Genomic DNA, 27,875 nt, shown 5'->3' with positions numbered 1-27,875 from the left:
CTTGCGGCTCCTGCAGCAGCAGAGATGATGGGGATGCAGGGTGAGCAACACCCGGACCTGCAGCCTGCCTGGATCCCGCCTGCATCTTGGGGGAGCCGCTCCTGGGCATGGCAGGAGCCCAGTCTGACTAAATTTATTACCAAAAAGCCATCGCAAGGGTTGTGGTCCTGCTGCTGCTGCAGTGCCGGACCCCCTAAGCACTAACCTTGCAGAGCTGAGGGCGATTTGTTGCTGTTTGTCTTTTTTTCCCCCCCAATTTTTTTCCTCCTTCTGCAACCACTTTCTAAATTCACACTGTGATGACACAGGGTCCCTCTGACAGCAATCCGGAGGGCTGACAGATTGCAAAACCTCTTGGTGCTGTCTTATCTGCCAGGGCTCCAGCCACACTCCAGGCTAAACACAGCTGCTGCCAAGCAGAAAAGCTGAACAGTTGCTTAAGGACAACACCATCCACAGAACAAGTGCAATGAGCTCGTTGCCCAAGGAAGGCAACACAGGCAGCCCTGCTCAGCCATGCTCATCCTATGCCTGGATGCTGCATCCCTGACCTCCCTACAATCCCAGCTCTTTGCTCTGAGCCAAGCACCCTCCATCTCCCACAAGCACAGTGTATTTGGGGCTATTTGGCTGAGGCCACCAGGTGGATGTCAGAGCATTTGGACCAGCACAAGCTCACATGGAGCTGTTTGCCCCCAGCAGCCCTCGCAATGCACGCTGAGCTTGTAGGGAACATCGCCTGACGCCGTGCCAGCCTCGTTGTTGGCTGCCGATGAGATAACGTCTCTTAAATCTGGATCTGTGACACCAGGGCGTTCAGCCCCGTTTTGCCTGAGGCCGCGTTCCAATTTCAGGACAGAAATGACCAGGAGAAATATGAGAGGTTAGTGACATTCTTGGCTTGGAAATCATTGGCCTGTCGTGGAAAGGAATGCGATCGAAAAGAGACGTCGCTGGTGTTTGTTTTCAAGCCCTCGATGTGAGATGCACTCGAATACACTGTGTTCTAATGCAGCTTCTGGGCTTCAGGTGAACCTTGCTGAAAGGGGTGGGGCAGCTTATTTTTGACGGAGGAACATTTTGGGCCCAAAAATGCCCTTAAAAAAGATCCCAATGCACAGTGTCTATTTATACCCAGCATACTGCTTTCCTGGGGGCAGGAGATGCCCAAGTGATGGGCAGCCCTGCATCCTGCTTGCTCATCCAGCCTGTTTGCCCATGCAGCTCCCAGTGCTTGTCTAAAGTAACTGGGGGTGGGTTCACAAAGCCCACAACACGCATGTGAATCTGGGAGAAAACCCTCTAAAACATGCAAGGGTGTGTTTGTGCTTTGTGCTGGAAACAACAGCCATGTGCTGGTTTATTAGAATTCACTTGCACGGACAAAAAGCAAAACAAAAGCTTAACACAGCTTGACAGAGCCCAGAGCAGAGCAGGTTCATTAAGGGCACATTGCCTTTTGATGCAGTGATGAAGTGCAGTGCTGGAAGGGCTCTTTTACCAATCAATCATGATGGGAAGGCTCGGGTCGCTTGGTCTTCATCACTTATTACAATGGAAGCAACAAGAAGCGATCTCCATCTTGCCAGAACTGTTCTGAACAGCCCCACAGTTTGATGAGAAGAGATACAAGCTCAGCTCTTGTGCCTTTCTCCCCATCCCATGTCACGTTCCCTTGGGCCCATCACCGCCTCGTAGTCAGCGAGCAGAGCTATTAAATACCAAGTGCTTCCCATGAACTGACATCTCTAATCCCTGCGCTGCCATCCCATTTCACACACCAGCAGCTGAGGCCTCTCCCCACTGCAAGGGGCTTTTTGCCCCCCCATTTCTCTGGTCTTATTGCTCCCTCCCACTTGCAGCTGAGAATTAAAAGACATAATAAAGGGCCCTTGAGCCAGAGGTGGGGAGGGAGGGGGGGAAAAAAAGCAAGTCCCTTGTTTGAGCCTGGGATTCATCTGCCTCTCCCTGTGGAGATGAAGAGGCCCTTTCACCCCAGCAACCAGAAGGTTGGAGCTGGATATGTGCTTACGAGCACAGCCGTGGCTGGGATCTGCCATCCTGGGGCTGGATCCCGGTGATGTTTCCATCCCAGATTAGAAGGCACGGTGCAAAACACATTAGAGCCCTGGTCGGGAGCGTTGCTGGGAGATGTCCCTCATAAGGCTGCACTCCTGGGAGCGAGCTGCTGTAGCTATGAAACCATACACACCGCAGATTAAGGTTAATAAGCAGCTCCTGGCCCCAGTGCCCACCCCACAGCCAGAGGTGGGAGCCCAGCATCTCTCGCCTCTGCTTTTGTTCTCTGCTTCTGCAGGGTGATTTTTATTACAAATATCCCCTTACGGGGCACGCATGGATGGGGGAGAGAAAGGGGATGGAGGAGGGGGGTTGGCCACACAAAGAGAAAAGCAGTAATTACAGGGCAGGGGCTCCTGGAGGAGGGATTGGTGTGGATTCGACATGGCAGCGGTTCACACGTAGGGCCCCTCCAGGGGACACCTCCTGCTTCCATTTCATTAGGGCACACAGCGCTGCCGGGGGAACTTCTGCCCTAAAACCGGCTCCCAAAAAGGGGACAGTTGCATTTCTTTTATTCTCTCTCAGAAAGCAATTTTGCTGCCTACCCCAGGAGTCCCCACAGTTGCTCCGCTATGCAATGGGAAGCACAGACGCTGTGTGCTCTGTGTGCTTTAGCAAAACCAGGAGGTGCTGAATCAGCCCCTTCAAACCTTCCAGCTTTGTGCATGAAAGTTGCACCCTCAAGTTGCTCACTAAGAGAAACACATCTAAGGGAAACACTAAGAGATGCACTGCTCCTTGAGTAGAAACTTCTAACATCCAGCCTGAAACAACTGCTAAGCACTACAGAATCCCTGCCTCTCAAATCTCACACACCAAGCAGTGCCCTTCCAGGTGCCAGCAATACAAGGTGTGCAGTGGGATAACCAGATAATCCCACTGTGCTGCTAAAAGCAGCCCCAAGCTCATGGTTTGGCAAAGACACACAACTCACAGCCAAGCTTTGCAACCAGTTTTCAAACGTGCTCAATTCTACTTCACTTCTGTCTCTTAATTCCCAGCGTTTTCCTCTTTCTCTCCTTATTTAGTCATTAATTTCCACGGGTTATAATTTCCCACAGCCTGAGCCCTGCTGGGACTGCTCCACCGACATGGGATTGCACACCGCAGCCCTTCCTTCTGCAGGGAAAGGTCAGGGATGGAGGTTTAGCACATGGAGAAGAAAGGCAGCAGCAGACAGACAGAACGCTCATAAAGACCTGGCTGTGAGCCGCGCTGAGAAAATGTCAGCCTGGGGAGGCCGTAATAGCTTTAATCTGCAGTACAAGGGGATTAAAAGACTCGTTCTCACAGGACAAAAAAGAAAGGAGTGGAGCGGAAGGAGCTGAACAAGGGGAGAATGAAGGCTGCAAGGGGAGGAAAGGAGAAAGTTAAAGAGCTCAGCTATAAAGAGCATCCCGACTCAAAGGGCTCCATCTTCCAGCGCAATAAAAGTGAAGTGGCCTGCATGGAAAAGGGGCTGCGGCCCATGGCTTCCCTTGTGCTTTTTCACACCAAGCACACACACGCTTCACACCCTCCTTCAATCAAGGCAACTCGTTATGTTTGGCTTTGTTGATTTACAGGGCTAAAAGGAGTAGGAGGGGGAAAACAGAAGGTTAATGAGGCTCTGCCAGATGCAGCACTCCAGAGGAGCAGTGGGTATTATATTTGTTTAAGCAGTGGTTTGTGGTCTTTGATCCTCAACCCCCGGGATGGGGCCCTCAAGCCCCCCTTGTCTGTGGGGCTATGGAGGAGCCCTGGGAACAGGAAGGAAGCATTGGGGGATGCTCTCCTCAAGCAACCTTTCAGCAATGCTACAGCAACCTTTTCAGCCACTCAGGAAGGGCAGGAGATGAAGAGAGACTCCTTGGAAGGGGGAGGAAAAAAGGGCAACGTTAAATACTTAGCAAAAGAGAAAGAGTAAACATCCAACCTCGGTGCATCATTTGGAGGAGATAGAAAGGCCAACGAGCCACTCTCTCAACTATCTCACTATTGGAGCAGCTCAGGCTGCCCAGCCTTCTGTGCACAAATCACACTCAGAAAAGAAAAAAAGCCTGTAACATAATAAGCAAGCTCCAGACAGGAATTAGAGTACAGCATATCCGGTGGAGACAGGGGCTGGAGTGACATTAAGGTAGGAAGAATATAATTACCTGAAGTGGACGGCAGCCAGGAAAATGGTATTAATTTATTTCAAGAAAGCCAGAAGTGCCCAAACCTGAATTTTACATTTAAATCCAGACGATGGCAAATCACAGCACCCTGATTGCCTTCTACCAGGGTTTGGCTGGAAGGGAAGGTCTCCACATGGGTTCTCACTCCCACAACTCACCCCACCTTCACCTGAGAAGCCAGGTGCCATCCCAGCACAAAGCCCCGGAGCTGCTCTCTGCTATGAGGGACACACCAGAACGTAGCACAGGAAAACCCACATATCACTCCATACAGCTCACCTGCAGGCAATAAAGCCACATTGGGTCACAGACAGTCACAGGAAAGTTCTATAGAGCACAGCCTCTATCCAATCTGCTAATAATTATCTGCTGCTCTGCAGAGATAAATGCTTAATCCTCTGGTTGTTGACACTGGAAATGGACCAGTTGGGCCTGGGGTGGATATCATACAGGGAAACTTGGCTCCAGCTCTGATCCCTGCATCATGTGCTGTACAAATGTTCACTGGCTTATTGGTAATGGATTTCATAGGGTGTATGGGATCTTTCGATGGCAGAGCTAATCTAAAATAATACATGTCCCAAACATTCATTGTATCAAGTTTTCCTTCCTTTCCAGTGTTTTTTTTGTTAGATTAACATTGCAATTTTCTCTTTCGGTCATTCCTCCCTCTTCCCTTATAGCTTAACCAGCTTTCTCCTCTAAGACTGGTATCATGGAGAGCTTCCCAAGCAGCAGAGCCCAAAGGACACTGAGATGGGACTGCATGAGCCCCACTTATCTGACAGCCTCACTCCCTTTCGAATAAGGCCAAAGATTTCCATGTTGCTCCTCTGGTTTCACACTCATTGGGAAGCCTAAATCAAGAAGTCTGCTGGTCAGGGAGACAGGAGCAGGGTGATGGTATCTGAGAGGAAAACTGTTCCAAACAAGTGGGCAATTTTACCACCTCAAAAGTGCCATTATTGAGAATGTGCTCTGATAAACTGTGCAAAGCTGCACTGATTCATTATGCTGTGCCTTGTCTTGGGATGTTCTGGGGGCTTCCTAAGAATATACTTCCAGGCAGCGAGCTACTCCTTCCCTGTATTTATTGCACAACCAGGCACACACACAAGAAGCATGAAGAAACACACAGCCATGTGTCCATCATTAAGCAGCTGTCCCTGGGAAGAGCAGAGGCTCTGCTGTCAGTAGTGTACATATTTGAATTACATAATCTCAGAGCTCCAGCAAAGTGCAAGAAAAGCACCACTGGTTACAGCAACATGGAAATCAGCTGAGATCTTGCATGCTTTCCTCCTGCAGTGCCTCCTCTTCTCAGCGCTTTAATCTGTTGAGTGCACCAGGAGCAGCATCCCCTTGATTTGCAAAGTCCTGCACTGGTCAGTTCAGTGGTCCATATCCTGGAAGAAATACAGGTCTGCCTGCACGCATTTTCCAGGTCCATTTGCCCTGTCATTGGTCTGACAGAGGTAAGGTTTTGCTCTCAAGGCCATCTAACAGCTGACATCCTCTGGGACACTTTCAGCATTCCTCCTGGCCTCAGAGATGTTCCCTCCTCTCCCAGATCCCACTTTGAGCAGCACTGTGCAGGAGATGATTTATGTGCTGTGTGCCATACAAAGGTCAGCTCCATCTCTCCTGTGCTCTCCAAGTGAACGTCTCTGGGACTGAACTATGACTCATCAGGAAAAATACATGGTCATCCTGAAGCCAAGTTAAGCTACCGGTCCTCTTCAATCAAGGGCACAGTTCTTATTCCTAGGATCAGTCTACCCTACTTGCCTGAGGCATCAAAAGATGCCAGAACAAGACTGTCAGAGTGGTGGCAGCACAGCTTGTCTTCCAACTTCCCAGTCACACTGGATGCAGGGATGAGTTCCTGGCTGACTTCAGGACTGATGTCACATCTCCTCGCTCCATCCTCTCCCAGTCTTCCTTCTGGGGAAACAGACAGCACAGGGCAGGCTGCTTGAGTGTGCAGGGACAGCATTTGGCCTTCCTGTCACCTGTCAGATACCAACACACCACGTCTCTGCATGCCACTGCCACGTGGAGCTTTAAGTCACAGAAGCAAAGCTTGTGTGCCATCTGCCTTTATACATTAGGGCTGGTCAGGCACACGAGGCAGGACACGACATCCCAGCAGCATCTATGGGCAGCCTGCACATCCTTCTCAGACCATCCATCTGCACAGAAGTCAGGAATCTTCAAGCTCAGGCTCTCCAGCAGATCTCAGTGGAACAGATACTACATGGCAGAAAGATCCCATCAACCACTGACACTGGGTTTAAATCCATCACCCAGACAAAACAGAAGCCTGGAAGCAGCCTCGTTTAGTTGCAGCTGGAAGAATTCTTAACAAGAAGCTCCCAGACATGTTCAGTAAGCACCAAAAAATTATTCCATGCCTGTGGTTTCTCTCCTTCACTGCTGGCTACACCAGCCCTTGTTAATGTGCTACACCACCTGCTTTCTCCAGACCACTAGAGTCAGATGGCACGACAGTTGCGGTCTCCAGCTCATCGCTGGAGCCTTTCAGAACCAAGAACTCCAGCAGAATGTCCAAGAGGCAGAAAACCAGGTGCCTGAAATGGAGAGAAGACAAAGCTTAGCCCAGTGGAGCCGAAAGATCAGCTCCAGACACACAGGAGCCAAAGGAAGGCAAGGCAGAAACACTGACTGTCTTCAGGAGATCTCATGTTTTAGAAGAAACGTTTCAAGGGATGGTCCAGTAACCCCAAGCCCCCAATCCAGGGAGTATTTAAAGCTGATGAGCAGTGCAGAAAGCACAAAAGCATCTCTTGGAGCAAGATAGCACGTGTATTTCATTGCAGTTAATCACATAAGTATCGCTTTCCAAATGCACAGCAACGGGTATGCAGAAAGACACCATCTTCAAATATATGCAGATCTCAGAGCTCCTCTAAAACCAACTAACTGAACCAGAGTTTAGTTTTATTTCCTTCCATGACATCTACAAACTAAGCACAACACCGTAGTTATATGACTGGCTCAACAGCCTCCAGCCACACAGAGGTCCTAAAACATACTTTCACACCAGATCCTTTAATAGCATATGAAGCCTGTATGAAGATTAGCCATATGGATTCTACATCAAGCAGCTCATGTCAGAGCACAAAGCACAGCTTGCACAGCCCGCTGCAAGCAAGGTAAGGAGACTATAAGCAATGTACCTGTTTATAACTGGATGGCCCAAGGACTCCAGCACCAGGCTCCAGCTCATGCGACATTTATCAGTTCCAAGGATTTCTTGGACCACATCTGTCAACATCAGAAGCAAAGCTTTAGGATCAGCACGTTTTCACTGTAGGAATACAGGCTCACTCTTCTCCTGATGGGTGCCAAATCAAAGTTTGTGATGGTGCCTGGAGTGTGAGGCATCTTGTGCCCAACATTATCATTAAATACCAAGGGACAGGGCCAATTGACAAGGAAAGTGTTCCTGCCTGGAAGAGAATGTGATGATAGCACTTTTTCATTCCCAAAGGGCAGCAAGGGATCCTCACACTCATAATTCCATCAAGTGGAAAAGTCACTTTATCACCTTTAGAGCATCTAGAGATGACAACGCACTGGAGAGTTCCCGAATCTCACTCTCAAGGGCAGCTGACACCTTTGGGACACACTTACTAGGCAAGATCCCCATCAGGCTCTGCAGGGCCTGCTCTGCGGCTGCTTTCTTCTGTTCCTCTGTCCTGGCTGGTTTGGGCACTTCTGGTAGGACTCCTCCAGGCCAGATGGACTCCTGCAGCAGCTGGAGGTACTGCACCCAGCGCTGGGTACAGGTCAGGTTGACCACCTGGACTTCCAGCCACCTGTGGAGACAGAAAGATCAGGAGACATCAGGCTTGGAGCAACTCTGGAGCTGAAGCACTGGAAGGAAAATCAACTTGCTGGTAAGTTAACACACAGTTCTCAAGTATACATGTCAAACATTTTCCCAAGTCACTCCCACCAGAACTCAGAGCTGCATGAAGACAGCATAGGGGGAGATACATCACCACCATCCAAGCTGACCAGGGCAAGTTTCTAAATGAATGGCCCAGACTACCTTTCCAAGGTGTTTATGTCACTTCCCTGCATAACAGCAAAAGCCACAGCCATTGATCAGAGCTTAACACCAGCTGAAGCCCCGGCTGCTCCTTGTCCTGGGGAAGAAGGAGCCAAATCCTTAATGCCACCAAAACCAACAGGAGAGCCCTCACTGACTCAGGGCTGTGGTTTGAGTAGGGAAAAGGCTCATGATTTCACCAGGACTTCAAGAATCAGAGAGGAGCCAGCAGGCAGGGCCAGGAGACCCATTCCTCTTGGCAGCTGGCGTTCGTGCTTGCAATTCCGTCACCACTACGCCCCAGCAGCTCATAGTACATCCAAGAGTATAGGCTCTGCCAAGGCAAACTTTATTTAACCTGCGCTCTGCCAGACTGTCTGCATTCTTCTCTGGCGAAGCATGTGGGCCAAGGGCATCTTTCCCTGTGCTACCAGGACAACGTGAGCAGAACATCAGGAACAGCAACACCAAAAGGTAACACGGCAGAACGGCAGGTAGCCAGGGCTGCAACATGCCACGCTCCTCAGCAGCAAGATGCTTAACTGCAGGATTATTAAGGATGCATGCCTAGTCTTTGCCAATCTGAATGATTCAGTGTGCTGTGCAAACCCAGTAACAGCACTGGAGGAGTCATCTGTATGCTCAGCTGGGGACCACGGGTTCCTATGTCGGTACATGATAGTGTAACTTGCACCAGGGTAACAGGACAAGATGTCTCAGCAGTGTCTTGTATTCTCAAACATGCTTTTTCCCAAACAATTGTTTGAAAGAGTTTTTATCTCCAGCAATCAGTAGCTTAATGCCTTGGATCATGGTAAACCACCCAGCCATCCCCAAGCAAATTAAAGTGCTAAGCTGTGGCTCCTCTAGGGAGAAGAGCTTTCATTAACATGTTTTCAAATACAATCTGCTTCTCTAATTGAGAAAGCACTTGACAAGCAACAGAAGCTCAGAGACTTGGGGACAGAGCTGCAAACAGTACAACTCCGCATCTGGGGACACCAGATCCAATGTTGACTTGAAATTCACCTCAGCAACAGTCATTCACCATCCTTTAAAGGGTTGCAAAAAGCAAAGAAGAAACATTCTTTTTCTTAGGAATGCTCTTAAAATAGCAAGAACTCAAGCAAATAGTGCACAGAGTGAAAGCTGAACTCTGAGAAGACAGCACACGTTTCCAGACAGCTTGAGAACAGGCTGAGAAGTGACGAATGCTGGAAGGCCTGGTACAGACAGCCTCTCATTTCTAGCTCTTTTCTTCCTATAAAATCACCACAACCAGGCAACAGGACCTCCAAGTAACACCTATAAATCTTATCGCATGTGCACGCATTTTGATTATGCAAGTGCTTGCAGGTCTTTGTTCCCACAGTTACAAAACACAGCGCATGGATTTTCCCCTGCTCTGGCAGCTCCCTGCCTTTCCATCTGTGAAAGAAAGGGCAGGATCCCAGGGCAGAAAGGGAGAAAGAGGGACCCAAAATGACAATATATACATGAAAAAAAGAAGAGATCAGACAAGAAAGGGACCAAGAAAGAAGAGAAACCAAAGCTGGGTGCAAATGGAAGATGATGCACAGGGAATTACAGAATGGTTTCAGCTGGAAGGGACCCTTAAAGGCCACCTGGTCCCCTTTTCCTATCATAACACATGCTGTGGGTTCATTTCCTTCTGTCAGTCTATCAGCACGTGTTGACCCATCTCAAAAGCCCTGGGAAAAGAGGAGCCATCAGACTGGTGCCTCAGTATCATTGAGTTGTAGCTGCAACTCATAGAGAGTCATATCAAGATCTACTGACCTGAGCAAGACCCAGATTTCTAAGGCACATTGACCTTTGCACCAGGCAGACTTGCTGCATCAGCACCAGATCAGGTTTAACAGCTCAAACTCCTCGTGCAGGAACTCCAGACATGCATGGGTCCAAAGCTGACCCCAAATGATTTCTTCTGTACTATTAAAGGACTAAGCATCAGATCCACGTGGCACATCAAAAACACACATCCTTGCTCCCCAGGTAGAAATAAATCCAGTAAGAAACAGAAAGGAACAGAAATAGAGCTATCCTTCTCAAGTTACTATTTCCATTTTGGTATTTAATGAAGAAATAACCTTAATAAGAAAAATAAACCCATCACCAAACCATCTCCTTACGCTTTGGCAGAGGCCAGAAATAGAGAGAAAATGACCTGCTGGGTTCAGACATTCAAATGCTCAGATAATGCCCAGTGCAAGGAGACAGACTGCCAAGGCTACGAGGTCCCAGCCACTCATCTGGGGGTGCATAACTTGCCCATGCTGTAAGGGTCCTCTGTCTGAAATAGCTGCTGATGGAGGAATTAAATGGCTGCTAAAAAAGAGCTGTTTTAATGCCATGGCTTAAGTTGGAACTCCAAGGTCAGCTAAAAGGACCCAATAAGACAAGAACAGCAGAAGTGCTCTGGGAATGATGAACAGGGCCTGGGTAGCACAGAACTTGGCCCTCCTCTGCCCTCTAAAAGAAACAGGACTGCTAATAGGGAGCAGCCTGGTCTGGAAGGGTCAGGAACAAAGCTTACCTGGCCCCTGAAAGGAGGAAGCATCACTTAAGTGCTCTACCCATAGGGTTTACCTAGAGGAGAGAGCTCAACTCTGTGAGTAAAGGAATTGTTTCTTCTGGAAAAGGATGGTTCAAGAATGGTCCAGCAAACCAAAATATGTACAGTACGATCCATACTTACAAACAGCTGCTAGAAGCTGAGAAACCTCTGCTCTCCTCCATCAAGATGAGGTTGAGAACTGGCAAGTTCATTTGAGCAAAGGAATGGCTGGGTTGAGTAGAAAGGAAAACCTTACTAGCACCAGTTGTGATACAGTAATTGTGAACCTCCACCAAGACTAGGGACTGTAAGGATACAGACCAACAGCCCAGAGACTATGTTAGGAAAGGAGAGGTGGAAAAGCTTCTCCTCATCTGCTTTAGCTATATAAATATAAATAGCTCTGTAAATATACATGATCTGTGCAGAACAGTAGCAAGCACAGGTCAGGCTCCACTAACTCTCAGCCCAGCACAAAGCCTCTGCTTCCCTGAGGTCACTTAACACAACACAGCTAACCAGAAGCTCAAACAGGGCCTATGAGACCCAGGTAGGGAAAATGATTTAAGGAAAAGGCAACATCTGGAAATGCACAAGGCAGTCAAGCACCTGACTCCTATGAAATCAGAGAAGGCCGATGCTTAAATCACCAGACCATTCCCTCCTTCCAAGTCCTCGTCCCCCCAAATTGTGCCTGAAACCACAAAAATTATCCTTAACGTGAGGGCTCAGAAAGAGGGACACTCGAATGCTTTGAATACAAACCATTTCTGAAGAGAGCTTATAAAAAAAAGCAAAAGAAACAGCTGGAAGTAGACACAGGGAGAAGGGTGGAAAAGCACCCAGCCCTCCTGCAGGTCTTCCCAGGACCACCTGCAGCAGCAGCATGTAGCTCAGAGCTGGCATGCTCAGCCCTGCTGCCTTCAGAGCAGAGCCACAGTCATCCCAGCCATCGGTCAGCTTGTAGCAGAGGAAGGAAATGGGAAAGAAAAACAAAAAGAAGTCCTCCATAAATCAAAGAATACGAAGAATCCCGAGTCCTTTTAAACTTCTGGCCAAAGACAAGCATGCAAAAAGTAAACTATCCTTCTCACCTTACTGGAAATGCTCCTCTTCTGCTGCCCTATTAAAAGTTTATAGTTGTATAGGCTGTGAACAATGCGTCCTGTACCCCTGCCCTAGCACACATGATGAAGTGTTTGACCAGCAAGGCAGCGGCCCCATGGCCAAGTGCCTTCCCCTTGAACAGAGTGTCTTGCCAGCCTCCCAAACACAGCTCGGCCAAAGGCAGCTGCTCTGGGGGAAGGAAGGAACACACGAAGCTGCAGGAGCTGACACAGGTAGCAGGTGCTTGGTAGCCCTACCTGCACAAACACTTTGCACTGAGATGGAAAAGTACTGGGAGATGAAGGGCACAGCACACACAGCATTCCCCTGGGGGCAGAATGCAACATCCCCGCTGCTGGGAGGCACCGAGCTGTACCTGCGTGTTCAGGTTTGCTGCTGCTGTGTTACTGGCTGCTCTCTCCAACACACCTGCTGCAAAAAGAAAGCTCAGGAACACCAGGCTCCGGCTCCAACATCTTCCTGCAGTGAACCAACATAACTGCTCTGCTGGGTTCTTACTGTTCTCAAGTTAGATCTCCCTGCAACACTGCGGGGCTCAGGAAAGGGGGAGAAAGCTCTGCAATATAAAAAAAAAATCATCCCCAAAAGCCCTTGATTTCGAACAAAGCATCCCAGCTTTTGATAACATCTTCATCAAGTATTTATTGAGCCAATTAAGCTCTCAGCAGTGCCCCAGGGAGAGGCCAGGCTGTCTCAGCCAGGTCCTGCTTAAAGCAGATTGCTTCATTAGCCCACTCCTGGAAAAAAAAAACCCACTTAAAAACAGAATTAACCCTTCATGAGCTGGGGAAAACCACAGCCCACAAGGAGAAATTATCCCCCTTCAATCATATCCTGCTTCATCTCCTCTGTTGGAAATATTCTTTCTTAATTTGGAAGGAAAAAAAAAAAGTTGGCAAATCTCTAATTGCTGAAACAGAGTCAAAAGAAAACGAGATGCAGTTAAAGTAATGTTGCAATTGTTATCAAAGTAGAGAGCACTTGCTTCATTCTAGCGGCTGTTTTTGGAAGAATGCTGCCTCTAAATGAGGGGAAAAGAATTGTTTGGGACAGAGACTCAAAGCCAGATCCAAAATTTCCAGGTGCTTGGAGACAATTGAATTGAGGCTCATTTCCAAGCAGCTTTTTATTTACTTTACACACACACACAAAGACACACACAGTCCTAAAGATTGCTTTTGCTGACGTACCCCAGGCCTGCAAGTCCTGTTGCTGCTTGCAGCTATAGCAGCCAAAGCCAGAGGTGAGGAGGAGGATGCCATGAAGCTGCTTGCCCTATTGCTGCTGTGCAGGCAGGGGTATGGGCTTGCAGTTAAAAGAGCAATGAGACTGCTACCGCCCTCACTGCAGAGCCAAAGGGATGCTGGCTAACCGTGTCCACAGCAGGGAATAAAGCAAAGGAACAAACTGAGGTACTCCACCTGCAGTAAAACATGGGAGGTGCTGCCTAAGTCTGCAGTGGCAAGCTAGCTGCAAGCAACAGAGCAATGGGAACAGCTTTAGAACCAGCTTTCCTGGCTTCTCCTGGCACAGGCTGGCTCTACTCTGTAATGGCTTTTTCAGAGATAATGCAGGGAGAGAACAGATCTCTGCAGTGAACATCTGCCCAAACACAACCACATCCTGCTCTGGGTGCAGAGTGGCTTTGCACCATGCTTAGTGCCAGGTCTTACTGCTGTTTTGCACAGACATGGCTCTTACAAACCAGTACAGCTCCGTGCAGCCAGGACAAGGTGCTGGCCATGGGTAGCACGTCCCCAGCACACCCACGCTGCAGGTGCAGACAGGCTGACTCATGAGCATTGAAGAGGATCAGGCGACACTACATGGCGGTGGCACTTGAGGTTGAGAGGATCAAGGGGGCTGCCATTGGGGCTTTGTTTTTGCCAGTTCTGTTGGCACAGAGATCAAGGAAGAGAGCAGAAAAAACAGCAAGAAACAGTGGAGCTATGATCTATTTGACTTGTAGCACAAGAGCCCCAACACCTGGCCTGACACCGACAGGCTCCAACACCGAGCCCTGAACTGGCAGACCCCAACCCAGTGACCAGCATGGCACTAAGGACAGACCGAGGGCAGGGTGCCGGGTCACAGCACAGCATACTTTGCATGCTCACCGTTTATTTTTAATGCTGCTTTGACTCACAGGCTCCAAAAAAGGACCTAGATTCTCCAAATGCTTTTTTATCTCTTTCCCTGAAAAGCCCAGAATAGCCCCATCCACTGCTCTCAGCAAACAGGTTCCTGGTGAGAGCTCATCATTCCCAACCCATGGGAGGAAGGTCAGACAGATGGGCAGGGAGCAGGGCTTGGTTACAGGGACCTGGAGCATGCAAGGGCTGCTGGAAGCTCCCTCTCACCCGCCTCTCCTTTCAGCTCCAAAAAAGGATCACTCCCTGTTACATAATGGGATGAGCACTGCTCAGATGCAGGCTTGCACACACAGCTCCCTTTTACTTAACAATACCTTTTTCGGGCATACCCTGTACTGCCATCGAGCTGACAGTTAGCAGAGACAGATGGTGCCTGGCTCCAGAGACTGCAGCTACAGAGGAGGAGGAAAGAGGAGCAGAGGGGGATAGGCAGGGCTCCGTCATCAGCAACATGAAGGTAATCCCAGGGACACACAGTATTTGCACTCTGTAGGACATTCTGACCATAGCACTAAGAAGTCACAGGGCCTCGCACCATCACTTCCAGCCCAAGGTTTGCATGCAGCACATTCAAGTTCACCCAGACCCATTGAAGCTGAGCTTCTAACAACCACATCCATCCTCAGCTGCTCTGCCAGCACAACAGACAGAGCTCTTCCAACTCCCAGAGCCAGGCGTGTGCTTTGTGTATGACAGCTTCTCTAGTGGAAAATACCAATGCCACGTGTCAGTGCTGCAGGCTCCTTGGGTGACTGGGACACAGCTTATTAGGAGGCTATGACGTGCATGCTCAAGCTCTCATAACTCCGTGCTTACATGCAAGGATTGGGTTCCAGCTCATTCCCCAAGACACCAGAACCCATTTTTGAGAAATGGGAGTAACACCCACCTCCTCCCACTCGAGGAAACAGACTCAAGTGTGACAGCCAGCAACCTCCGACCTCAAAGCACTTCAGCTGCTGAGGGCAGCTTAAGTTACTACCCAGGTTACAATGTGCTGTGCTGCACATTCTGGCATTGGCTTTGAAGGCCTGTTACAGAAGAGAGGGTGCAGGAGTGGGAAAAGCACTGCTCTGAAGCTCCCCCTAGCCCAAGTACTTCTGGGAAGGCTTATCTTTTACACTACAGACCACGTCCTCAGCTAGTGATAGTCTCTGACCTACACAAGAAAAACAGAAATGCTCTGTTTGTGCGTCTTGGCCTGGTGCCTTACCACACAGAGGCACTGGCCTCAGAAAGGCTTGGCAAGCACATACCAGCTGGAAAGGAAGTCTTTCCTTAATACATCTGTGGGTCAGTGCCCAAGGCACAGGCACTACTGGCCCACCACAGATCGGAAAGGGATGCATCAGTGAGAGCAAAGGCCCTGGGAGCTGTTATTTGACTAGTCCCTGTTCCCCACGCCTGTTTCTTCTCTTTTTGCTGAGAGCACGAGCTGAAACCTTGGGCAGCAGGAATGCAGCAGAAGCCAGACTCTCCCTGGAGAGCGGTGGAGCTGGGCATACTCACTCCTTCTCTAAGGAACAAATTCACATGGCTTTCTACTGTATCAAAAGCCAGAAGGTTGTCTCCTGGCATTACACTGCTGCTCATAGGGAAAGCAAACTCCAAGATATTTACTTTACAGAACTCCATTATAGGGCAACACCAAAGGCAGTGCCACCGTGCAGTTAGGAGGTTGGTCACAGAGGCCTTACCTTTGAATGAGGGTCCCAAAGAGCAGGTGGAAAATCTTCTGGATATTCTCCATGCCCAGCCAGCTCCAATGATCCATCAGCAGCAAACGCAACAAGTCCAGGGCCAGGTCAGCCAAAGCAGTCTCAGAATCTGCCAGGAGGAAGAGGAGGATCAGACAAGCCAGCTTGGAGCCTAAGCAAACAACAGTGAAAAGCACAAATTCCACTATTTCCCCCAAGAGTCTGAACAATGCTTTGCCCCCAGCTTAACACCTCATGCCATATGCAGGTAGTCAGCCTGTGGCTCCTGTCCTCATCACCCTCATTTCCACTTCCAAATGACAGTGTGACCAAAACAGGTGAGAAGGAAGACTGTGACTGTAACCAGAGCAAGGAACATTGCTGAAGACCATCCTCCCCAGTGTTCCTGAACACTTCCCCTTCCTACCACACACAATTCTCAAGGCACAGAGCTCTGCTTGGTGTCTGTGGGCTGCCATCGTGTGGCAGGCCTGAGTCTCAGCAGGACGATGGTGCATCTGTTTTATCCAGATGCATCAGTTCTGCTAATGACACTCCTACATCCACACCTGGTGGCACGGATCAGGCACAGCAAAACTCCTCTCATCCTCAGGTGGATGAGAAAGCCTACAGTATAAACACATTCAGCTTGCTAGCAAAACAACTCTATACAGCTTGGATGTAAAGCATCACAGAGATGCAGAACAAAACTGTTAGTGCACAACAAAACTGCCCCAGATAACCACCCCTAGGCCAGCACCCCAACGAGGCTGCTGCACCTGCAGAACTACTAAGCCATTCCCCAATGACTCATCTTTCAACCTCTCTCTCTGTAGAGAGCTGATGGAAATAAAGGGGAGAGTTTCTAAACCCCATCATGCCTCCTTCCCTCTTCGCTACTCATGAACTAATAACTTGAGGCCATTCATCTGGAGGAATCCAGGCATTTGAGTGCACTCAGCTTCATGCTCAGGCCCACACACAACTCAGTCCCCTTGCTGTGCCCTCTGAGAGTTGACTTCCCTGTGCAAGAACTGGAGCAGGCTGCTTGCTTCACTGTAACTCCATAGATCAAAAAATAAGGGCTGTCAGCGAGCTCTGTCTGTTCCCACTTGCATCCAAGCCTCCTTCCTTGCAGAGCTGCTGGCCATTCTCCTCCACCCAGCGAGTAGATAGGGATGCTGCTTGCCTTCAGCCCCAGACATACATTCCTTTTGTCCAGCCAGACCAGTCTGCCCTGTCTCAGCCCTCAGGCATTTGACATCATTTATGTACAGGCTTCCTCAAGGGTACAACTAACTTGGCCTGTCTCTATCTCCTGTTCTCTGTGCAGTGCTGACTTCCCATTCCAGTCCTGCTCCACGGCAGCTCCAAAACAACTGCAGGCAGAGCTGGTAGCACAGGCTGTTTCAGAACCCCAGACCCATCCTGTCACAAACATGTGCTTTCAGTCACAGCTTGCCAAACTTTCAAACCACTGGAATGAAATTTCTGCACAGTTCCAGCTGATACACATTAGCTATTCCAAGAACAAGATTAGAGAACATTTTTGCTCACACTCAGGGTAATCTTGTAGTTGCTCTGAGAGGACAAAGACCTCCATCCTTCAGAGGAGGGATCTATAACCAGAAATGGAACATTGTTCCTTGGACTGAGGTTATGTACTTGTATTTGCAATAAATTCATCCCAACTTAACAGAATCTCAAATATCCTTTTACAGTGCATGGACAAATCAAGGCTAACTTGAAACTATCAAGAAACCATAAACTTAAACCTCCCAACAGCACCACAACGGACAGAGCTTGCTGTCTCATCAATCAAGGAGCAACAGGCAGGGGACCAGATGCTCAGCAGGACCTGAGGAAAAAGGCTGGAGCAATGGGGCTGAGCTCACCCGTGTCCGTGTCCAGATGTGCTCCCTGCTTTGATGTGCTCAGCCCATCTGTATCCTCCTGCAGAGATTTTTCTTTGGCTTCTTCACTCCCCTCGCCCTCAGGAGCTTTGCTGGGGGCTGCCTCCAGCAGCTTCTCCTGCTTCTGGATGAAGGACTCCATAGCAGCCAGTGACAGGGTGCCAGAGACCTACAAAAGCACCAGTGTGTTAGTACCAATCTATACTGCCCAGACAGCACCCACCACCACCCAACAGAGCACCTAGGGGTGCTCACTGCCTTTCTGCAAAGGCCTGGCATGCAGGTATAAGGCTGCAGCAGCCACAACCTTTGTGCACGTGGATAATTCCAAGCCAGCACCCCAAGAGGGCAATGATCAGGATCACGAAAGCATCATTAGAGGGATCTGAACTTACAGCGCTGCCTTCCCTCACAGAGTACACAATCCTGTCGTGTGCTTCACTCACACTCAGCACTGGGGTGATTTTGCTGGATGGGAACCTCAGCCTGGACCTGGGGAAGAACAAAGGGCACAGTCAGGATTTCCCCCACAAGCTGTAAGCAATGTTTCCTAGTTTCAGCTAAGAACCTGTAGCAGCTGTTTGTGCAAGCTAAGTCTGATTAGAGCTAAAGCAGTTCCAAACAGCACCTGCCACACCAAGGATAACAAAAGCTAGCTGCAAAACCATGTTATGAAAGCTTTAGATTACATGTCTTCAACAACATCATCCTGAAATATTGGCTTCCCAATATCCACCACAACACCTTCTTCAACAGGTGTTTTAGATACGAGTCCGCATGCAGATGTGCACATTCCTGCTCAGCAAGGTGTGAGCAACGTCAGTGCACCCAGGAAAGCGTTCAGACAAAATCAGAGTTGAGACATACCCAGCAGGATTGTGAAATTACAAACACATACACAGAAAGGACGATATGAAAAGGGCATTTCAGACTTGGGACACATTGTAAAATAGTCTGTTTATCATGAAGGAATGCTCTGTCCAGCCAAGATGCTTCACAAGTTGAACTTCTTTCCTTTTTGTTAAAAAAAATAAAATTATCCAATGTTTTTCCTAGCAAAACATCTTTATTTTCCTGGAACAACAACAACAACAACAGAGCCACATTCATGCTGTGGAAGTCTGACCATTCCTGGAACAGCCTTTAATCCAAACAAGGGCTCAAATGCCCTTCTCAGCATGCAAAAGGGAAAGAAACTCAACTGCAATTGGACAGCTGAAGGAACCCTTACTTGTTTGCCTTCTTCCCATCCTGCTGACATTTCCCATCCACTTCAGACTCACTCAGATCCTCTGTGGGGCTCTGGGGCTCCGACCTGGGGAATGCTGTCTTCAGGGTGTCCACGATGGCATTGACAACAATCTGCAGCAAGAGCCAGGAATGCCATCAACCACTATCAAAGTTCTCTTGAATAGGAACCAAACAGTTTTAATACTTGCAGTGTCCCTGTTTTCCATGGGAAATAAAGAACCCACAAAGCAGACCCTCTGAGAGGGGCTCTGACCTTTCCTTTGGACCCTTTGTGGCTTCCTGGGCAAGCTCAATGCACCTATACAGAGTTTGAGTTTTTTAGCTGCTGCTGCAGCAATGCAGGCACATGCAAAGGGAAGTTGGTGCACCCACGTACCTTGTCTATCCTGGAGACAACAAATGGCTTCTTGACAAATGCAATCCTGGCGTCGGTGTTCAGAGCAAGGAACTCCTGCACCTCCTCACTGTTTGCAATCTCAGGGACTGCACACAATTGCTGTAAGGGGAGAGGGCTTTAGGTTTTCGCAGAGCAAGCATCACAGATTTATCATGTGAAGTGCAAGCAGAAAACACCTGAGGTGCTGCACTGCATCAATACACAACCATCCTGAGCCACTGATCTATGCCAATTAAATACTTAAGAGCCAGCACAAGAGCCCAGCCCTCAGGTATCACATCAGCAATGATTTGATCACTGCACCAGAGGAAAGGGAATGGAAGCAGGGGATACAGGCACCAAGTACCTCACCTTCAAGAAAGATTCCAGCAGACTTTTTCTGGCTTCCACTTTATCGCTGTCCATGTTTCCAAATGGGAGATCGGGGAACAGTTTCTTTGGTCCTTTGATATCTGGAAATAAAATGCACATTTGTGAGCTCCAGAGAACTGTAAGAGCTGTATTAAAATCTTAATGTTCTTTCACTTAAAACTACCACAACTGTGCCTCAACCCAATACAAAACACCCCCCAGATCAGGCTGAGTCAGACCTTAAAGCCACCTGTGTGGAAATAATGTAAATCCAATATTTTATTTATAATACAGCTTATATACAACAGTCCCTTGCACACAAGCAAGATGCCTGCAGATCATTAACATTCAATATTGCTGTTCATTGCCTAAGTGCAAAACTGCAATAGGCTGTTTGGGAACGTAATGTTATAATGGGATGGAAAGCGCCATGCTAATAATAGGGCAAAGTCTTTGGCTGTAGCAAATAGGAATGAGCCCAAGTGCAGCAGCTGTGGATACAGAAATAAAGGAAAAGAGCTGCTTACCTTTAGAAGGCATCAGATAGGCAGGAATCTCCAACAGGAGATGCTCTCACCTCCACTGCCAACCCTTAAATGAGGTCTAGGAAGGGGTGGATCCTGACTCCAGCCCTCCCATCACTCTGTACATTGCATGCACCTGAGATCCCCTGGGCTGGCCCTGCCCTCCCACCAGGTGCTCCATCACTGCTTCAGGCCATGACTTAGCATTTCTACTACAGGTAACAAGGATGCTTTCTGCAACACTGGTATTTGCCAGCTAAAGAAATTCTGCTTCCCAGCAGCTCTGCATAGAGGACCACAGGCACCTCAAACAGCCTGGCTCAGAGAGGGCTGAACATGCTCAGAGCAGGGAAGGGCACACTGTGATCACAGCAGCTGATGCAGTACTGACTTTTCAGGAACTTGCGGAGCTCTGGTTTCTCCTCCAGCCTGGTCTGCAGGTTGAGGAACTCCCGGTAGCGGCGGTTCACAGTGTGATAGGCCATCTGCTGAAGGCTGCCTGCAACCTCACCCTCCAGGGCTGTCTCATACTGAGGAGGAAAGCAATGCTCGTTAATCCTTATAGACCTCCAAACAATACCATGTTACCCACACATCCCACCTAGCAACTCCCCAGGTCTCTCCCCACACAGCACGCACATCTCTCACAATGAAGGGATGGCTACAACTCACCTTGATGGTGTACAAGGTGTAGGGGTGGAAGCCGGTCCCGCTGTGCTCGCGAGCAGTGATGGTGCCGGTTATGCGCAGGTTCTGGATGACCACTGGTCCATCAGGGCTGCTGAGGGGCTCAAAGCTGAAGGTGCTGATAGGAGCAGTCGGGGAGGATGAGAGCAGGGGAAGGGGCTGCCCAGGGTCTGACGGGCTTTGTGGCAGGGCCTCTGCTGTCCCCAGTTCTTTCCCCAAGCTACAGGGCCGCTGCACAGAGGACTTCTTGGGACTGTCCTCCTCTGTCTCCATCACTGGATCAATTTGAATGTCAGGGCAGGAGCCCAGAGCATAAGCAGAGGGGAGAAGCAGACCAGCATCACTGCTGGCGGTATGGCCATCCTCCAAGTCCCCCATCCCATCCTCCGAAGCGTCTGTTCCCTCCAGCGGAGCAGGAACATCAAGGAGAGGCTCATCAACAAACTCCCCAGCAGGTGACGGTGCCAGCAGCTCCACATCCTGACCTGGAGAGTCCAGCTCCAGACCCTCATAGGGGAACAGCGAGCCCAGGCCTCGTGGCCGCAGGACAACCCCCTCACTGCAGGGTGGCTCACTGGGCACATCCACACCATCCTCACCACCAGCTCCTGCTTCTTGCCCAGGCGACATGGATGGGAGTGGAACTGCTGGGGCAGCAGCTGGTTGTACAGTGAGGGGCAGAGCATCCGGCACCGGAGCTGCAGGGCTGGGCTCCTCACCCTGCACCTTCCTGGGGAAGGCCCCAACCAGCAGCAGGTTGATCCAGTCGGGGTCAGCCATCTTCCTGATGGCCGGCAGCAGCACATTGCAGGCCACCAGCTCCACCACCACAAAGTGACCCGTCCTTGTCTCCAGGTGGGGTCGAGGCACCAACACCCGCAGCAGCAGCTCTACAGAAGCACGGGCATAGCTCACCTCAGCTGTAGGGCTGCTAAGGGCTGGGTGCAGGCCTGTAATCTGGTGATACTCCTGCCACAGCGGCCCATGGCCCTGTAGAGCCTGCAGGTAGCTCTGCAGGTGATGTCCACACAGCAGGAGCAGCCGACGGGCCAGAGCCTGCCGATCCACCTGCACCATCCGCCGCCTCAGCTCAGCCGCCAGCCCCTCCATGGCCTTCTCCACCTCAGCCTCAAACACACACTCACTGCTGACAGTGTGATACCAGGAGGAGACAAAATCCCTCACCACCTTCCTGATGGTGCTGCTGATCTCCTGCTCCAGCTGCTCCTCTGCTTCAGGGCTGGGTGCTGCGGGCCGCAGGGATCCAGCAAAGCGCTCTAAGCGCAGCTGCCATCCCAGCCTGCTCAGGGCTCGTGGGCCCAACCAGCCGCCCAGCATCGCTGTGGTCCCACACAGCAGCACCAACACACGCAGGTCCAACAGCAGCACCAGCAGCCAGCACAGCACAACACCCAGCACCAGCAGCTCCCTGCGGCACGGCATGGTGCTATTGAGCTCTGCAATAGGATATACACTTAGTGCTGGGACTGAGCAGCAGGAATACACCCAGCAGGATGCACACACACACACAGGGCTCAGCTGGCCCAACTTGCACTGCTCCAGGCTCCTAAGCAGGGGCTCAAACAACAAGGAGCCCACAGCCAGCCACGCATTAAGGCTGCCTAAGATCCTAATTCATCCTAAAATGAATTAATTGATCCTAAGATCAATTAACAGCACCCCTATATGCTGCCCCACACACAGCATTACTCAACGACCCCACAATGCCCCAAGCACAGAGAACACACACAGCACAGCTCTACCACCCACCCCCTGCATGCTCTATGCCTCCCCCATCCAACCCACACCTCAGCCCCTCACAAAGCACCGACACACCGACTCCTCACCCTCCACCAGCCCCTCACGCCCCGCACAACCGGCTGCTCCCGCAACGGCCCGTCCGCACTGAGCGGCGCCCGGCGCGGGACCCGCCTCTTTTCCCGCCTTTTCCGGCTCCGCGCGAAAACGCAGCGCCCTCTAGTGGCGCGCGCGCGCGAAATGCAGCGCCCTGTAGTGGCGCGCGCGCGAAATGCAGCCGTTGCGTTGGCGCGCCTCGTGCACGTGAGTTGAGTTACTTTGCGAAGTGCTCATTGCACCGTTTTTTTGCTATTTTATAGCAAAAACACAAACGATGTGCTTCCTAAAGGCCTCGCAAATCGGCTTTACCTGCAGAGCGGCCCGCTGCTGGCTCGTGATCGCCGTCACCTGGCGCTCATTAAGCGCTGCCTAATTAGAGGGGGCGGCCGAAGGGCGGGCCGTTAGCGGCACAGGTGGGCGCTAATTAGCGTTAATTAGCACGTGGCTCGGCCGTTGTGCCCCAGAAGCGGCTATAAGGGCTGCGAGAGGCCTCCGCTTTTTGCTCTGTGTGGTTGGGCCTTATTCTATGGCGTTCCGTGAAGGACCCGCGTTTGGATCCTGCCTGGTGGAAGGTAAGGCTGATTTCTGATGTGTTTTTGGGGTGGGGTGGGGTGGGGGTCTGGATGTTTGTTGGGCTCTATGTGTGCCCTGTATTGTGCTTTGGTTGTTCTTGGTTGCTTTGTGTATCCATGAGGTTTCTCAGATGTAATGGGGTGAGTTGGGTTGAAATAATTCAAGTTGGGGTATGAAAATGGGGCTGTGTGTATGGTTTACTTGGTGGTTATTTGGAGTTCTGCTGCTCCGCTGTGTTCATGCTGTTCCTCGTGCATGGTTCTGTGGAGCTGCTGTTGCAATAGGTGTAAGGTTGTAGCAGCACTGAGCAGCCCCATCCCCATTGTGAGCCGTGTGGTGGGATCCTGTGGTAGCTCCCATACTGAGAACAGGAGCCCTTTGTGCCTTAGTATTGCTGTTCCTATCTACCCCTAAGCAAAGGGAGATCCTGTTTTCATTAGGTAATGCTGGGTATGGTGAGGTGCTCTATGGAACTTACTATTGCTGGGGGTTGTAATGGGTAGACATAGTGTCTCAGAGCTGTGGGCTCCTGGTGGCTGAGTCTGAACTCCCTGCTCCCCCTCAAGCTTTGCTTTATATTATTTAATGAGGTCCTTAAGCATTTTGGTTGTTAGCATGGAATTCATCAAGGCTCCATCAGCCATACAGAGCACAATGTGACAGCCATACTTGTATTACGAGCGGTGTATTAATCTTGGAATAGCGCTATTTGTTTTCCTCCTTTGCTTTTATGGTGCTTAAAAGCATGTATCTTCCCCTGAAAATCAATAACTAAAGCTATGAATAATAAAAAAACACTGCAGTGAATGGCTCGTGGAGATCCTATGGCTGCAAGTTGCAGCTGTAATGACTCTGTTTGCTATCCGTTAAGTATGTGAACTCCGAAGAATTATGCAGATTATAATAGCTGTATCAACATAAGTATGTTTTGCTGATAGACTTTCCTGATTGGATCTGCAGGACGTAAGCCTGCTAATCCCCTGCATGGAGGACCTGATTATAGGAGAGTGCTCTGTGGATCTGCAGATAGAAAGTTAAGAAACAATTAAAAGAGATGTTGGCTGGTGTTTGGTGTTCCTCCAAAGCTCTCCTGGTGCTGCTGTGTTTGTGTTTCTATTGGAGGTATTTTTCTCTTTCCTTGTGGCTTGGCTCAAAACCAATGGACCCAAATCTGAGCCCTGCTGCAAACACCTGCTTTGTGCTTTGTTTGTTAATGTGCAATCAGGGTGATGCAGCCCATTGCACCTGGGTGTTTGCATGCTGTGGACCTTCCCTTCTCCCCTCCTCAGCCTATTGGAGCTAATAATGGTGCTGCAGTGGAATAGACCCCCTGTAATTAAAAAACCTTCTTGCTGTGCACTTGACAGTCTTTAAAGTCATACAGTTTTGCATGTAGGAATTTGCATGTTAGATCTGCTTATTAACATCACCTTGCTAATATCAGCCGTCACTGCAGGAGGTTCCAGTCAGCTCTACAAACTCTGCTCTTGCTTAACGATGCTTCAGATGTCTTGTAGTTGGATCTGGTGTTACTCTGTGTCTCAGTTTCCCCTTCTTGCTCCCCATATACAAGGGAAGGGTATGGTTTGGGATGCCAACCCAAATGCTGGGAAGCCATTGCTGCTGCAGCTCACCCTATGCTGCCTGGCACCCCATTAGCAAATAAATTTGTTATTTTCAGGACAGTGCAGTGAGTTAATGCGACGTGTGCATCACCAAACCCCAAACGTGCTGCCTGCGGAATCGGGCGAGTTGCGGTGATGAATGTCATGCAAAACTCCAAGGCACTTAATTGAAGGTGGTTTCAACAGAATATTCAATTAATGCTCTCTGCGTCGCAGACAGTCTGGAAAAGGCGCTGTTTTCTCCTGAGGATCTGTGTTACTGTGCAACAAACAGATGAAAATGAACCGTTTTACGGCCTCCTAATTGAAAGTCGATGCACCAGTTGGATTAAAATTTTCATGGTGGGGGGAACTGGATGCCTCAGGGGTTTGGTAATGGGATGAATGAGCTGCCTCGTATCCAGCCGCAGGCAGGAGCAGCTGGGAGCAAAGGGCTGAGCCGTCCCTGGTGGTATGTGTGGTGGTAGCAGGTGGCAATGGAGCAATGTGGGGGGCTGCTGTGTTCATCTATAGACCCCTCCTCCCTGCATGGCCCCCTCTTGGGATGCGCTGCCCTTTCCAATGGGAGCCAAAGCGATGAAACCATGACAGAAATCAGTGCATTTCCCTACCTGATGGATTGAAGCTGTTGTATGGGGCCTTCCATTGCATTGTGTATGAGTATTAATTTATGTTCCTGCACCCATTGATGATTTAGCTGTTTTAAAGCATTATTTACGATGAGTTCTATACCCATTTTGCTGTGATGATAGTGTTGTGATAATGGGAATTTACAGTCCTCACTGACAAGAGGCTGTAAACCAACCGGCTGGATATGTTTTTGTATTCCTACAGGCCTAATTTGTAACATAAAGCACTTAATAATTGTTATTAATGAACCTGCTGTGGTCAGTCTATGGACCCAGCTGGAAATCACATCTGCTATCGGATTTGCAGCAAGTTCCTGCAGGTGGAAGGAATGCTGCTGGAGCAGGACGGCTTTGGGGAGCATTGAGGCCAATGTAGGGTGTTATAAGGTTGGATCTGAAGGGCTGGGTGATAAAATGTGCTATTTGCCCATCTGGGTGCCTTTGTTGGAAGCCATACCCATGCTTTCAAGTGCTGATGTCAGCGTTTAAATGGCTTTGGAGGGGTTCAGTCGATGGTTTGAGCATCCCTTGGCAAAGCCTTCACCCCCAGTTTGCAGCCCCACATGCTGTCTGTGGTTGTTGAACTGAGGTAACGCTTTGAAGTATCACCAGATCTTTGCAAGAAGAATATTTTGCATAATTGGTTTCTGACAAGGCCTAAAATACTATTTAGAGTCGCATGGCTGAGTGTTAATTTATGCCTGTACTCTTAAGCGTAACTTTGTTATATGGCAGCGTTATTTACGGCGCCAGCTCAGATCTATTGTGTGTTGGTGGTAATGGAGATATATGGCTGGCTGTGGCAAGAAGCTATAAAAGAAACGGGGTGATGTTTCTCTGCAGTTATGGACTTAATTTTTTCATGTGAGATATGGCAGCGATTGCGGGTGATGTGAGCTGATAGTCAATAGGATGGTGCAGGGCTGGGTCTGGCTTGGAGGAATAGGTTCCTTTTGGAGGATGCTTTTCAGCTCCTGCTGTGTCTGCTCGCTTCTTGCAGTGCTTTTAGGGTCTTGAAATCAAAGGTGCAGGCGCTGACTTGCTGCTGCTCTTTGTTTCCATTGAATATAATTCTCACATTTAATTAAAACTTAAATCATATGAAAGTTTAATCCAGTGTGTTGAAGATGATAAATCTAAGCCTAGCAGGGATGGGGGGGGGAAAAAAAGGGCATTTTGCTGTAACATTTGGGACAGCCTGGATGATTTGGCTTTGAGAAGGGTGATCTGCTGTCCTCACCCATTGCCCCAATGGGTTCTGAAGCTCTGGGCAGATCCTTGTCCTTCCAAGGCAGGTTTTGGGAGCGTGGCTTTGTTTTGGATGGGATTGAAGCACTGTTGTGCGACTCCATCAGACGTTACAGGCAGGAACATGTCTTGTTTTTGCATTAGCTCCTTTATGTTGTACTTGACAAAGCACAACAGGAAATAATTGGGGAAAGCAAGTCTGAGGTTCAAGTTGTTTCACAACAAGGAATGCAAATGTGAGGGTTGGAGAAGCATCAAAACAGAAGGATTCCATGTCCTTAGATGTTATTTTTTTCCCTTCTTCCATGAAATTTCTGCAGGTAAAAGATCTGACTGTGCAGAGCTCTTTGCTTCCAACGAATCTCATTTTGCTCTGATGGAAAACCATTCCACCCCAGCTCTTTCTGGCCAGATTTATTCCTTCCCTCCGTGTGTTTCCTTGTCATGGAGCCCGCCCCAAAGCTCTGGGAAAGGCATCAAAACAGCTGCGGGTACTTCAAAGCTTGGCAGTCATGTTAGATGTCCTGCAGCCGCTGATCCAGCGTGGGACGTGACCCCTTCCAGGTGTCCCCCTCTTCCAAAGACCTTGAAAGGAGCCCTGATAGACTGAACTCCACTTCTGCAGCAATCGCCCGCCTGCGAGACTTTCCCTGTGAAAATGCAGGGGTTTGGGGAATCTGAAAGGAGGACGAGTGAGATGAAATGAGAAACGAGGGGGGAGCTGATGAGCAGGCAAGGTGTTAGTGAGATGGAGAGAGGAAAGGCTTTCCCAAAGCACGCTGTAAAAGCCAAGACGGTGCTGTCACGTTGAGCATAAAGTTAATGATTTGCCTATCATTAACTGCTGCAAATCCCTGCTGGGTGTGAAGGAAGGGGTTTGCCAGAGCAAAGGGGAACCAAAGTGCTGCCCCTCCTTGTACTGGGGTCTGTGGACACACAGCGTGA

General features: G+C 49.6%; 2 protein-coding genes across 4 annotated transcripts in view; one reads left to right on the top strand and one right to left on the bottom strand.

The window, feature by feature from the left end:
* Positions 1–4,235: 4,235 nt before the first annotated feature.
* Positions 4,236–22,950, bottom strand: SNX19 (sorting nexin 19). 2 transcript variants are annotated; one of them, XM_015883989.3, is made up of 12 exons: positions 22,846–22,950; positions 20,984–22,455; positions 20,703–20,841; positions 19,788–19,888; positions 19,416–19,535; positions 19,020–19,150; positions 18,184–18,280; positions 17,771–17,957; positions 15,876–16,005; positions 7,899–8,083; positions 7,442–7,529; positions 4,236–6,832 (listed from the first exon to the last, which is right to left on the bottom strand). In XM_015883989.3, exons 2-12 carry the CDS (start codon positions 22,439–22,441, stop codon positions 6,697–6,699), a joined length of 2,772 nt encoding a protein of 923 aa, XP_015739475.2. In that variant the 5' UTR covers positions 22,442–22,455; positions 22,846–22,950; the 3' UTR covers positions 4,236–6,696. The 2 variants fall into 2 exon arrangements, 1 of the variants encoding a protein (XP_015739475.2); XR_014938173.1 differs by lacking the exons at positions 4,236–6,832; positions 7,442–7,529; positions 22,846–22,950 and adding an exon at positions 12,381–12,581 and having other exon boundaries at positions 7,949–8,083; positions 20,984–22,797.
* Positions 22,951–23,020: 70 nt separating this feature from the next.
* LOC107324282 (protein CEPU-1) overlaps positions 23,021–27,875 on the top strand; it is a 267,939-nt gene continuing 263,084 nt past the window's right edge. Inside the window, exon 1 of one of the 2 annotated variants that reach the window (XM_085526053.1) lies at positions 23,021–23,427. In XM_085526053.1, the coding sequence (XP_085382179.1) occupies positions 23,382–23,427 (46 nt within the window). In that variant the 5' untranslated portion in view covers positions 23,021–23,381. The remainder of the gene's footprint in view (positions 23,428–27,875) is intronic. The other variant, XM_015884183.3, reaches the window with a different exon arrangement.

This window comes from Coturnix japonica, chromosome 34 (assembly GCF_054131305.1).
Source record: "Coturnix japonica strain WE chromosome 34, WE-NBRP24, whole genome shotgun sequence".
Taxonomy (NCBI): domain Eukaryota; kingdom Metazoa; phylum Chordata; class Aves; order Galliformes; family Phasianidae; genus Coturnix; species Coturnix japonica.
Note: the sequence above shows the minus strand (reverse complement) of the source record. Positions and strands in the feature narration are given on the sequence as shown.